This window comes from Gambusia affinis, linkage group LG11 (assembly GCF_019740435.1).
Source record: "Gambusia affinis linkage group LG11, SWU_Gaff_1.0, whole genome shotgun sequence".
Classification (NCBI taxonomy): domain Eukaryota; kingdom Metazoa; phylum Chordata; class Actinopteri; order Cyprinodontiformes; family Poeciliidae; genus Gambusia; species Gambusia affinis.
The window spans coordinates 13988354-14001752 of record NC_057878.1 but is presented as its reverse complement, the minus strand read 5'-3'; the positions used below and the strand labels follow the sequence as shown (position 1 = coordinate 14001752).

The window sequence follows — 13399 nt, the reverse complement described above, 5'->3', positions numbered from 1 at the left end:
TAACATATATATGCGTTATATGATTTCCATTTTTGACTTACATTTTTTTAAGACATTAAAGGCCAATTTGTATCTTGCGTATGTATTGTTAGTGTTGGACGTTATCAGATAGTTATTTAAAATGAAAAACAGTCGGCTTGGTTTGATCAGTCTGTTGGTAGCATTAATATTAACTGCTTACAAGTTAGTTTATTGTCCTAGAGATTAAACTAAAAACTCTTCCTGGGGAGATTTAATTTGTTTGTGCTGTTTTGATCTTGCTTTAATAGTGCTTGAACTTATAAAGAACAGGAAACATTTGTATATCAAAGAATAACGTAACTGTGTACTAAACCCCAAGTCTTGTTCATTCTTATGAATTTACTTTAAGAACCAAGCTTCATTGTCAACTAAATAAAAGTTATCGCAGAGTAAAGTAGAGAAAAATGTCACACTGAAAGTAAAATCACTATCATTTTATACAAGTTTCTTTTAGCCATAATTTTTATTTAATGCTACAGAAAAAGAACAGACAAGCATTTCTGATTTTTATATATACAATGAGAATACATTCAGATGGCATGATTAACTTAGAAGATGTTTCTTTCCAAGAAACTGGACTTTCCGCTCAAATGCTGTCGAGCGTATCGGGGCGTTGATTTCATAGAAAGGATTCATTGCAAACTGGAAGATAAAACGCAATTGTCAGACAGTCAGCCTATCAAATTAGGGGTAATGGTGTCACAAAGAACACAACTCACCTTAATGTACAAATCATACACATCGTTAAAAAAGTTCTTGATTCCATCTTCTTGTCTAACATCGTGCAGCATGATGAATCTTATTTGTATGGCAGTTAATTAAAGAAAATAAACCAAGGCAGATATGATAAACATGCATATAAAAAAGGTATAAGAAACGACTATTATGTTCCTTAATATGGTGGTTTTCAACATGCCTCGTACCACTTAGATATGTTGTATCCACTGAATGGAAAAAGAAGGAACTTTTAGAGTTTCTGAGTAGAGAATTGTCCAAAACCAAATATCAACAACACTAAAAACTGTGTTTAAATATTACATTTAGAAAAAAAAAACAATAGATAATACACAAAAGGATATGTCCTGCTGTGACGAAGGCTGAGACAAACCACTCGTTGAACTTGTCCACAGTTTTCAGGTACATGCTGTTGGACAGCCACATGTTCTCGTCCACCAAGTCTAGGGCAGCGTGTGCGATGAACTGGTTGAGGTGACGATGGTCATCCTGTGGTCAATGAAACACATCTTATAAATGAGGGTCATAAATACATTCTTGCTGTTCATCTTCTATATGCGGAGCCTGTAGATTATAATGTATTTAATAAACAAATAAACCATTAAAGAGGATCTTTAATAATGAAAATAAGCAACAAAAATTGTGGAACTTTCTGTTCAGTTTTCTGAAAGATGCAGCGTTTTGAAATACAAACTGTTAGACACTTGAACAGTTAGTGGCATCCAATGTGTGCTTGATGCAGATACATAAATGAACAAAAACAACAATACGAATTCCAAATCACAACCATCACATAATTTTTTGTTTTCAGTTTCAGGGTTGGTGCAATGTTTTAGCACACCTAAAAGGTAGGCCAAAAAAGGAAGAAAACAGTTGGACTTTGTTTTGCATATTTACTTTCAAACGCATATCGGGAAGTTATTGCTAATTTATTTAGGTATTTCACGCCACGTCACGCACGTCAATCTCCGCAGCTGCAGCTGGACAATGGCATATTTTTCCGTTTACTTACTAACATATTAATCTCAGAATGTTCACATTTGTCCAACTCGGTTACAGCGTTTTTTTAAAATATATATACTAGTTTCCCTTATCAGATTTGTTTGTTTTTCAGTTGAATTGCCCAGAACAAACATCACACATCACCACAAAAATACATTGTTATTACACCTCGAATAGCCAGGTACCTGCATTTTAATACTCAACAACATTGTCTGAATTTACTATTTATAATATATTTTAGTGAGTCTTATTAAAAATATATCTGTTTAAGGCAATTACGATAATTTTTAAGGGGTGAGTATATTTGTTACCTTTGATTCAGGCTTCCCGGTTGGTAAAAACTCCATCTCAAACACAGGATTGTCATGATGACCGACCATAACAAAGTAAAAGGTTCCCGACATCGTAGCAAATCAAAAGATGCCCTGTAGTTAATGAAAAACAAACAAAATCGAAGAAATGATCTTTCGAGACAAACGAAATGACATGTACACATTTGAAATAAACATACAACGCACGAGATTCTTTAAGGGATTGTTTCGCTATCAAAGTAAATAGTAAATTTGGACGTCTTTAATAGTCCAAAGGAAAATTAAAGACGTATATTTTAAAGTATTACCCCAGTTTTTCTTTACCCGTTAAACTCACTTCCTGAAGATGTGAAAGTGTAGTCGCAAAAAGATGACGACATTGAAAAAAAAAAACGTTAGCTACCCATTTAAATTTATTTTGTCTTTTTTTGGAATTTTTTTGGAGCATACTATTTTTGAAATTGCATTACTAAATTAGATCTGTGTAAAATTATGCACAGAAAATGTGATATATCGAGAGCTATTTAAAAAATTTAAAGGATTTATATCAGTTGCGTCATAGATGTGCGCCTGCCCACTGCAGAATTTCCGTTGGCAAGTTTAAATATTTTGGGTTCACATTTTTAAAGGGAGCGGATCGATTGTTTTGAGTTGTACGGTAACTGAAAAACAAATAGATTTCTCCTTCGTCTGTTCGGGAATTAGGTTTTCAGGATAGATAAACTAGTCTTCTACAAGCTGAGGAATTTGTCGATATTGAGGGATTTTCCTATTTTTTGTAATCGTTATGTCCTCGTCCAAGGAGGATGCGTTATACCCTGAAGAGCTGAGGAAAAGACTCTATCAAACATTTAAAAACAAAGGAGTGCTTGACACACTAAAAGTAAGTAACATTAACCTCAGAGGCCTCATAACTTCGTCTTCGTTCAAGTGTGGTCACTTTATTCACTACTGTGCCTTGTTCATTATCTCCTTTGGTTCTGATCCAGGTGCAGCTGCGGAATCAGCTCATCCAGGAGTTGAAGAGTCCACATTCCAAGGGACAAAATCCAGCTCTCAGGCCACTACACGGGACATCCGATACTCTTTTACTTTCAGCTTGCAACACTATAGTAGCTGATCACCTCCGTACTCTAGGGTATGAGTACACACTTTCTGTATTCTGCCCCAGAGTGGTGTGTAAGGACGAGGTGTGTATGACTGCTTTTATTCCCTTCTGCAGTTTTAATTGTATGATCCACAACCACCAATGTATTCTATGTGGTTTTTAGTTACTTACAAATAAAATTCTGACATCTGCCTTGCCTTTGCATTCAGCCTCCTTTTGGTCTGACACCTCTAAATAAAATCCAATGCAACAAACTGACTTCATAAATGGAGTACTTGATATTTTAGGTTTACCGATGCTATCCTTTCAATCAGACTTACCTTGCAACAAAATAAGTATTGTCACCAGAGGGCTGAATACAAATCCAAGTCACACTTTGTTTTTTTGTTGTTGTTTTTTTAAAATCTTGCATCATTTTACAATTATGTGGTACAGTATACTGAATTTTGTGGCTGTAATGACAATTCTGCTCAATTCTGGCAGATTCTCAAGAAAGAAAACCTTCTTCAGATTCTTAAATTTACCCCTTCGTCAGCCTTTTTCACATCTATGGTGATTAACCACAGTAAATATAAGATATAATCAGATTAACAATGAAGCTGTTTTGTAATATTAATATTATCAATTTTAAACAGCTAAATAAAGAAGATGGTGATAAAGGTACGTCCAGTAACTTTGTCTTCCACTCAAACTTCTTCTACACCCAAGTCTTCTCGTCAGCATAAAGGTTGTGTCTTGCAGGACTCCTGTTCAGTCTTTTAACAAACCTGACACACCATTCAACACACAACCTCCGTAATGACGTCGACACTCAGACAACCAACTTAGCAAGTTATGGAGAGTCTCTCGGTAGGATGAACTTGTATATATAACAGCCTTTTTCATTGTGTTCAAGCACTGATCATTTAGTGTTAATCACAGTTATTTTCCTTTCTGTTCCCAGTTGACAAGATGAAAATGATTGATAGACAATACGAGAACTCCAGTTTAGGTGAAGACAAAATGTTTCCACTCCAGTCAAAACTGGCTGCGTATAAAAAAGAGATTGAAGCACAGAAGGAAGCAGAAATGAACACAAAGGTATACACATATGGACATGTAGAATGACATTTAATCCTCTGGGTTGTTTTTGTTTTATGTAATTTATGCTGTTACATTGTGTCATTTCATCAGCTGAAACATTTCAAAGATGTTGAAATTGCAAAGGTCAGAATGGATGAAAAAGCCAAGTTTAATCAGGAACTTGAAAAGCTACAGAAAGAACTGGAGAAGACTTATGAAATGAGGGGAAGGGCACTGATGGACCGAGAGAAAAATGCCATTGAGAGGTTGCAAAAACAGCAAGAGGTAAGACACTTTTAATAACTTGTGTTTCTCTGCACTTTCTCTTCAAATACTTAAACTCCCTGGCATATGACATGCTTTTCAGAAGCTGGGTTAATATTTTTTTCACCAGTGATAATGTCAGCCTAAGATAATTGTGAAACAGTGTTCTGAAACGTCTTTTACCTCATTCTCAAAAGATAACACGTAATTCTAAAAGCTGCTTTACTTTCAAGATTACCCAACTTCTGCTGGTGACAGTTAGACAATTTCTTTATGATGAGTAAAGAAAGTGAAGGGTTTTTTTTAGCTCTCTTTCAGCAGTTTTTTTTTTAGTTTTTTTTTTAAGGGTTGATCTTTTATCAGCCTAACCCTGCACTTGATACATCGGCTCCAAGTTTCATCCAAACAGGTTAAATAGTTATCAGAACCCTTGTATATATGTGCAGTGTTGACAAAAAACGATATTAGAATAAGTGGTTCACTCAGTGAGCTAAATTTGCACATTGGTGTTTGTGGGAGGGGGGATGAAAAGGAAATGCCCACAGATTTATCTGAGTAGACAACAACAGTGTCATCAATATGGCAAGATGTCTTTCTCTGGTTAAAAAAGAATGATTGCTGACTCTTGAAACTTAGACTTCTAAGTTACTGACTTTAGGTATCAAAACCTTTTGCATTCTTAAATAGTTCCAAATCTGCAGACTTTGTTTAATTCTATTGACTATTAGTGTAAACATTCTTTAATGACTGTGTTATTCTTAGATTGAAGAAAAAAATGTCTACATGCAGAGACAGTCACTGCTGAAAGAAATCGAAACGCTGCGCAGCAGAGAAAATGAGTTGAGGATGAGAATGGAGGCTTTTGAAAAGTAAGATATTTTTAGAAATCTTTTTTTTTTTTAAGAATTTTTTTTCAGTCACTGATTCATTGTTTTGTTTTATGTCAATTTCAGGTCCTGTGAAATTCATGCGGAGAAGATGAGAGCTACTGAAGAGTTGTTGAGGAGGAGAGAACTGGCTGTAAAGACAATGGAGGACACATACGACCAGAAACTGAAGAATGAACTTTCAAGGTATTTTTTTATTTAAGAAAAACACAATCTGGATTTGTTTAGGTCACTTAAAGTCCAAATAAAGGGAGCTCCTAGATTTAAGTTAGTATTTTCTTAAGTTTAGCATTGCTATCAGATGATGTCACTGTTGGGTTGACTTGATGTAATATTGTTACCTTATATGAACCATCACTCATCTTGAACTTTATCAGCTAAAATCAAATTATGCTAAAATTGTAATCTAATAATTTACACAGAAGTTTTTATTTATTTTTTTATTTTTATTTTCTTTGCTGTGAACGCTTTTGGTATTAAAAGCTAATACAGTTCCAGTCACAAGTTTACCTGCGTCATCACCAAAGATTTCATAACAATTTGGGGCTTTAAAAGTCAACTAACATTAAGCCCATGGAGCAATCCTATTGAAAAGAGAGGACCATATGTCCACAATTAATGTAGAAGCTGGGTCTGTTCCTGGAAACCAACAAATTTACATCAACTTTAATATTTTTACCGAAAAGAGAGATCAAATGTCCAGCTAGAACTACACCAGAAGCCTGCTGATGACTATAAAAAGCATCTTGGTAAGGAACATTTGACCAAATATTTAGTTGAGGTGTATTCATTTATTTGAACTTTATATAAAGTAAACCCTGAAGAAATTCTAGAAAAGCCACAATAAATTCTAAGTTTGCACCTAATTATAGTCTTTAAAACTTGTTGAGGTTGTATGTTGACTTATTAGCCCTCTGAGAAAAAAAAAAGTTCAAATAAATACTGAGAAGATCCGATAAATAATAATTTTGTGAGATTCTAGTGTGATACTGTAAATGTACTGCTATCTCATCAAATTTTTTGCAAATCTGGGATAGGAGAAATGAGGCTTTCGTATTATAGTGTCAGGAATCATTCACTTGACTTTGTTCTAAACCGATTTTTATTCATCTTTGTCACCGATTGATTTCCTGCTTTCTATAATTCCAGTTATCAGCTTGAGCTGAAGGAGGAATTTCTTAGAAGAACAGAAAAACTCACAGAAAGCGAGAACCGAAACAAAGGCAAGCATTTCACTTCCTGCAGAAAAAATGACCAGCTTGATGATGAATTAATTTTCACAATGTTCGCAACATTTTTATTTTTCCAGTGGAAACAGCTCGAATCCAAAAGGAGTCTGATTTGATTGAATCCAGACTAGAAGAACACAACAGGGCATGCATAGAGCTGAAAAGACTTCAGGTATTAGTTTATTAAACTAATATTTAATTTGAAATATTTTGGTTATTCCTATAACACCTTATTGGAGAAGATTGACTTCCACAGGGTGGTTTATTGAAGTGTTTTCTAAGTTCTATTTTCATTTTCCACCCATTGCTGGTTTTCCCAGGTTGAGCTAGAAACCGCACAGCAGCAGATATCTCTGCTGACTCAACAGAAGGAGCTATTAAAAGAACGACTGGAGAGTACGAGCGACTATTCCCGCTTGAAACGGGAGAGAACGGAGCTGCTGGGACAGCTGCAGCTGCTGAAGGAACAGCTGGAAGAAGCACAAGGAGAGAACCAGCGGCTCCGTGCAGGTGAAGGGAGACCGCCGCATTTCTAATGAACATGAAACAGCTTCTGTTTCCTTCATATCCATATCAGCTGTTACTCAGATGACATAAACAAGGTGCAAATACACATTCTGTTAATGTAATGTATGCAGTTTTTTTTCTTTTCTGGTTCGTCTCTTATATTGAGTGTCTGTGACTCCATTCGGTATGAGCTTCAATGTGCCGTGAAACGTTCAGTCCAGTCTGTCTCTCTGCCTCACCCTGAGTCTTAATTCAGTGTGGGGGCCCCTTTGGCTGACCTGTAGCTTTGCAGACTGTCTGTGAAGGAAAGCTATTAAAACGTAAGCTGAGACAGAAAGCTCTGTTTACCAGCAGCAAACAAAAATGTTTCTTCTCTCTGAGGGAGACTGAATTCACCCTGTTTAATAGTAGGAACTCTGAGTGTGGTAGAAATTGGACATATTTAGTTAAAAAGAAATTATATAGTGCATTTTCAAAATACTCATATATCTTTAATTAACCCTCCCTTCCTTTTTTTGTTTTCATTACAACTTATAACTTCAAAGTACTTCTTTCGGATATGTGATAAGCCGATTGAAAGTGGGAGCATGATGATTTTTCTCTCCCTCTCTTTCATTTATTATTTACAGGTAATGATCTGAACAGTGTGGCATGCATTTGAATGAAGCCCTCCTTACTGTGTGACTTCTAAATACAATCCAGTGCAACCAGTTGCCTTGGTAATAGGCTTTAGAGCATCATAAAGACTGGGAATTAACTTTTAAAATAACATTCTAAATTTTGACTAAATTAGTTGTGTGCTATCTCCATCCAGTCTGATGGAGGTTTATCTATTTTCTAGCTCAGGAAATGGCGCAACTTCTGTTTCCGCATGTGGAAAGCTGTTAGAAACATTCTCCTAAAGACCGTCTGAAAAGTCTTGACTCCGAGGCCGAATACAAATTTAGAATTCATTATATTTTACTTGCAGTTCACAATTATGTGCTGCCTTTTATAAAATGGTTAACAAATGTAAGGCACATGAATGCTTTCGCACACATGAACTAAATATGTTTTGTAAACCCCCTTTCTTAGAAATGATCAAACCATCTAAGGAAGAACTGGCCTTGCAGACGGAGCTTCACCGACTGCAGAACGCTCGTACGCTGGACGAGGCAGAGTTTGAAAACCAGAAACAGGTGCTGCAGACGCAGCTTCAGAGTGAGGTCAGTCCGGTTCCACCAGAGTACTTGGAAGACTGTGGGAAACTATGTGACCTACATTTTTCCCTATGATCACATAGGGGAAAACATTGCTTTTGTGCCTCTGGTACAAATACAAAACTTCGCAAGACGGTGATTTGTAATTTTTTTTCTCTCTCTCTCTCTCTCTGCAGGTGGAACGATGTGTTCAGCTTAAAGCTCAGCTGACAGAGTGTGAGGAGAGGGCAGAGTGGATGACCAAGCATGTTGAGGAGATCAAAACACAGCTTCACCAAACACAGCAAGGTAGCATGTGCTGCAACTTACAGTTTGTGTTAGCTTGATCTTTGTGTCACGTTAGGTTTGTTCAGTTATGCATGTTAGACTCTGTAGCAAGTTTGTTGTCAAATTTTCAACTCTGAATAGACGGATTTGCTTTCTTTTTGTTTTTTGAGTGAAGATATTTGTCAGGGGTCAAATATTTTCCCCGTTGTTTAAAGTGTCTTGCAAAACTATTCATGCCTCATTTTGTCATGTTGCAAACTTCAGTGTGTCTTATTGGCATTTTATTTGATATAATTCAACAAAGCAGAACAAAACAGTGAAGTGGAAGGACAGTGAGGAAAAAGTGGGGCACACTTTTGTATCTCGCCTGTGTCTATTTCATCTAGAAGCGCTATTTACTGTAATTACAGCTTGAAGACCGTTGGGGATGCTTCTACTAAATTTGAACGTCTCTTAACTATGTAACTCATGAAGTCTTGACCAAACTGCTGGATTTGTACGGAGATTAAATTACACACATCGGTGTAAAGGGGACCGAATACAAACTCTCCTGAGATTTTTTTTGTTTGTAAGCATGTTAGAAAACCAAATCATTCCACTAAATCCACTTCATAGTTATGTGCTACTTTGAGTTAGTCTGTTCAGTAAAATACCAAAAAAAGTCGAAATGGGGAAAATGAAGAGTATGAAGAGTTTTGTCGGCACTGTAACAAAATGAAACCAAGAAAGACAGCTGCTGTCTAACCGTAGTAACTCTGTTTTAGATGCAGCTGCTTGTATTTCTGGTGGAGGTCTTCTGTTTTAGTGTTGAACCACCTCCCCTCTCTGTTTGCTTTTCCTCTTTCATTTCCTTCTGTGTGACTCAATCGATAACGACAGCTCTGGAAAATGAAGTGCTGCGTAACCCGAAGCCCTCTCTTGTTGATCGCTCTGTTCTGGAGTTCAGCGCTGACTCACTGGTTCCACCCGACATCTACGTGGACAAAGCTGTGCTGAGGTCCAGGGTGAGTCACCATGATGTCTTTGAAGCAGGTGAGCCATTGCGAAGACACAAGTTCCCTTGGAGCGATTCTCCAGACTCTGACGTGGAGCTCGTGGCAGAAGCCAAAGCTCGCATCCAGAAACTGCAGAAGGAGGCTGAAAGCTTAGAGGAAGCTTACAGAAACTACCAGCAGAGGGCAGTGTACTCCATTGCCTCTCATAGGCCTCTTTCCCCACAGCAAAGCTATTTTTCACATTACCCCAGCTCCCCTTTGAGGAAGAAAGACTCTCTGCCTTCACACAACTATTCAACCCACAGACCAAAGACTTTACTCAAACAACTCACTCCTCAATGTATCCAGTCCCCCACATTGGTATCCCACGACACCGGAAACATCATGCCTCCTTCAGAAGTCTATGACCAGCCTCAGGCCCCATTTGCCCCTGAACAGAGTCGCCATTCTTTGTCTGAACCTGCATTTGCAAGAGACGGACAAAGTCAGGATGGAAGCTCTGTTTCAGTTGAGCAATCGTCTGGGACGCCACAGTCCTCTTCCAGACGGAGACATCAGAAGCAGAATGCAGAAGGTAGTTTTTTTTCCATTTGTCAGAGAATGCCAAACACAACTACTTTAAGTTTAAATTGATCCTCTTTTAGTCTTGTTTCTCAATATAAGTCCTTGCTCCCCCTTAGAGCCAGCGGTGCCTGCGATGGCACTCTCCCAGCCGCCACCGTCTGACACACGGCTCTTCTGTGCCTCCGTCGTCACCGTCGCAAACGCAGGTGACTTTTCTCCTGAGCTCAGTCCACCTCACAGCCCCCAGCTCAGGAGCACAGCACGGGACCACTCCAGGTACCATCTGCTGCCGCTAAGACAAGGACAAACATTTCACGTTTTATTTCATGGTCATGAATTTTAATGCTGTCTTGTTTGCCCTCGTTTCTTTCAAGTCCACCAAAAGCACAGCCTGTGTTTTCCAGCTTGGAGTCTTCCCCGCATCCGGAGGAGATAAACCTCGAAGATCTAACAGGAGATTTGCAAGGTGTTCTAGAGTATTAGCAGTCATGTCATGGTGCATGTTGTTAAACCCAATACTTTCTTTTTATGATAGGGGGAAGAATCATTTCACTTCTTTAATCTCCCTACCTGCTCCTCACTTAGAAGTGAGCTGAACATAATTATGTGGATTTTTTTCACATGTGTTAGCACTTAAAATCTCTGTAGGGTTCTGACTGACAAACATGTGGAAAAGACGTGCCACAGAAGCACGTCGCAGCTCTCAGCACTTAAAATCGGAAACCTCGCACTCCATCCGAACAGACATGCAATCATACACAGGCAGTTCTTTGATGAGGAATCCATGCCACATTTCAGTGTTAAACACACGCCAGTCTTATTGTGATTTTATGTCACAGACCAACACATTTGGGTGTAATTGTGAAGTGGAAGGAATAGACGCATTGTTTTAAAAATAGTTTATATTTATAGAAACATGGAGACAAGGAAACCATTGTTGAACAACAGCCATAAGAAATGGCTTTGAAAAGGGGGAGACGTTGACTTGTGTCTCCTTTGCAGATTTTTCTTTGAAAACATCTCAAAAACCATAAATGATTTTCCTTTCACTCCATAATTACATACTGCTTTCACATAACATGCAGTAAAGAAAATTGTGTCTGTAATGTGACAATGGAGGACAAGTTACTTATACTCTGGCATTATATAGTTTTATTGTGTATCTTCAACCTTCCAGTAGAACATTTTTCCGCTGAAATTTCCAAATGATGTGCTGCCATGCTATTTGCAGCAGGTGCCATGTACAACTTTGATGGTTCAGACTTTTTTTTAAATTTCCTGTTAATGGCTATGAATTTGGTTTGGCCCCCAGCATGTCCTTTCAGCAGCCCCGCACAATGGTGAAGATGAAGGACAGCTGATTATGTATTCTGTGCCGGTTCTCTGGCTCTGTTGTATTATGGGGGAGCATAAAAGATCTCTTTGTGCTGCGTCTCCCTCCAGAGCCCGGCCACATTCCAGAGCTTCTCCTGGACACTGCTGTCCCTCTCTCTGAGGAGGCCCCCAAAGGGCCCGCCAGCCCCAGCCCCAGGACCTCCCTGAAGACCCAGCAGACTCGCAAGCCAGTTAGCCTGGTGAGTCAACCCGTCCAGTAATGACCCTTGATCTTGGTTGACCCACAGTGATATGTATTTTATATTTATGTTGAAGGCCATCATTCTTACTGCTACCAGTCTGCCAGGTTTTGCTCATTTCCCGCTTCCTGAATTTATGTCACTTCACTTTTGTCTAGAAGTTCAAGAGACCTCAGGTGGCACTGTCAAAAAGGAAGAGGAAGACGAGGAGCAGAGGTGGGAAAAGAGCGGAAAGAGAAACAAGAGCAAAGGCAGAGGGAGCTAGAAGAAACTAAGGAGCGAGAGCGGCAGGAGTTGGAACGTCTGGAGAAGGAGATGGTAACGGTGAATCCAGCGTGCCGATGCTTAAAAGATCTTGATCTGAAACTAACAGTGACCACTTCTGTGTCTAACCAGCTTTTGGCGGTGCAACTGGAAAAGGAAGGAGAAGAAATGGGAGCAGAAGCTGACATTAAGAAAGGAGAAGACGATGAGCAGATCAGGGAAGAGCCAAAAGTAGAAAATCCACTGGAGAAATACATGAAGATGGTTCTGGAAGCAAGAGAGAAGCAGAATGAGCAGGTCAGTTTGATCTAAGAGTCAACATTTTTTTGTTTAACTTGTATAGTTTACTTAACCTCACATTTGGCTTTTTTGTGCATTTCTAGAAGCCTGTAAGAGAGGAAGAAGGACAGATGAGCCCAGAGGACAATAGTTTATTTGAGGAAAAAGATGAAAGGTAAAACAAATAAAGCTGCTGTGTTGATTTGTAAACGTATCACTATATTGCATATAAAACAATTCAAAATGTATGACGTTACTTCAGAAGCCTTCAGTACAAGAGCAACACCATGTGATGTAATCCCAATAATTGATTGCTTTTGTGGTTTCCCGTCTCCTGATATGTCAGTAATGTTATTAGCTCTGGAATTACTTCAAGTTAATTTAAAAATATCTTCCTCTGATGGGTTATGCTTTTTTCTGTCCCTTGAGGGCTTCGCTTATTAACTCTGTTTGTTTTCTTCAGTATTGCAGCATTCTCGCTTAAGGATGAAGAAGACGAGTTCTGGTGAGCCGCCTCAAGAGCTGAATCGAAGTTCTGTAAAGAGTTTCAACCTCGTCACCTTTTTAATCTACATTTTAATATTTTCGTTTTTTAGACCTGTTTGCACTTATTAGAAGAGCAAACAGTGTGAAATATGCAACTTTTGTAAACTGCTCTAATAAAAAAAAAACACTTTAGAACATGCATAACTTTGTTTTCTTTATTTTCATAAAAACAGTCATCAGGCCAGTTGAGCTGTGTTTCCAGTTAGACATGGTGCTCATTGATTAGTTGATTGATTGACGTCCTCCTGGTGATTCATAAACATTTCCTTGCTTTTTTTTGGTTCATTCAGTATGGAACACAAACAATCAAAGGTCATGTACATTATTATGATGTAGTAGAATACCTCGCAAAAGAATCCATACCTCCTCAACCTTTTCATATTTGGCCCTGTTACAACTACAAACTTTAATTGTGATTTTATATGACAGACCGACAAAGTAATGGTTTGCTATGAAATGGAAGAAGTGGGTTGATTATTCTCTGCATTATACAAAGACATGACCCTCCGTACATATTGACAGGACAGGCAAGGAGAGTAGTATTCAGAAATGAGACAGGAAGTCCATGGTACCTTTGGAGGAGCT

At 38.3% G+C, this 13399-nt stretch overlaps 2 protein-coding genes across 4 annotated transcripts; one reads left to right on the top strand and one right to left on the bottom strand.

The window, feature by feature from the left end:
• Window positions 1-465: 465 nt before the first annotated feature.
• Window positions 466-2442, bottom strand: LOC122840168 (trafficking protein particle complex subunit 2). 3 transcript variants are annotated; one of them, XM_044132392.1, is made up of 5 exons: window positions 2378-2442; window positions 2070-2183; window positions 1101-1245; window positions 741-826; window positions 466-663 (listed from the first exon to the last, which is right to left on the bottom strand). In XM_044132392.1, the coding sequence occupies exons 2-5, from the start codon at window positions 2160-2162 to the stop codon at window positions 565-567; spliced, it is 423 nt and encodes a 140-aa protein (XP_043988327.1). In that variant the 5' UTR covers window positions 2163-2183; window positions 2378-2442; the 3' UTR covers window positions 466-564. The 3 variants fall into 3 exon arrangements, with proteins under 3 accessions (XP_043988327.1, XP_043988326.1, XP_043988325.1); XM_044132391.1 differs by having other exon boundaries at window positions 2394-2442; XM_044132390.1 differs by having other exon boundaries at window positions 2407-2442.
• A 200-nt stretch (window positions 2443-2642) lies between these two features.
• Window positions 2643-12777, top strand: LOC122840304 (oral-facial-digital syndrome 1 protein homolog). Its single transcript, XM_044132586.1, has 22 exons — window positions 2643-2952; window positions 3059-3259; window positions 3661-3729; window positions 3813-3837; window positions 3919-4026; window positions 4121-4257; window positions 4351-4524; window positions 5266-5372; window positions 5457-5576; window positions 6540-6613; window positions 6700-6791; window positions 6940-7129; window positions 8201-8331; window positions 8502-8613; window positions 9472-10161; window positions 10268-10427; window positions 10526-10617; window positions 11595-11742; window positions 11884-12043; window positions 12122-12286; window positions 12373-12443; window positions 12732-12777. The coding sequence occupies exons 1-22, from the start codon at window positions 2857-2859 to the stop codon at window positions 12775-12777; spliced, it is 3168 nt and encodes a 1055-aa protein (XP_043988521.1). The 5' UTR covers window positions 2643-2856.
• The last annotated feature ends 622 nt before the right edge of the window (window positions 12778-13399 follow it).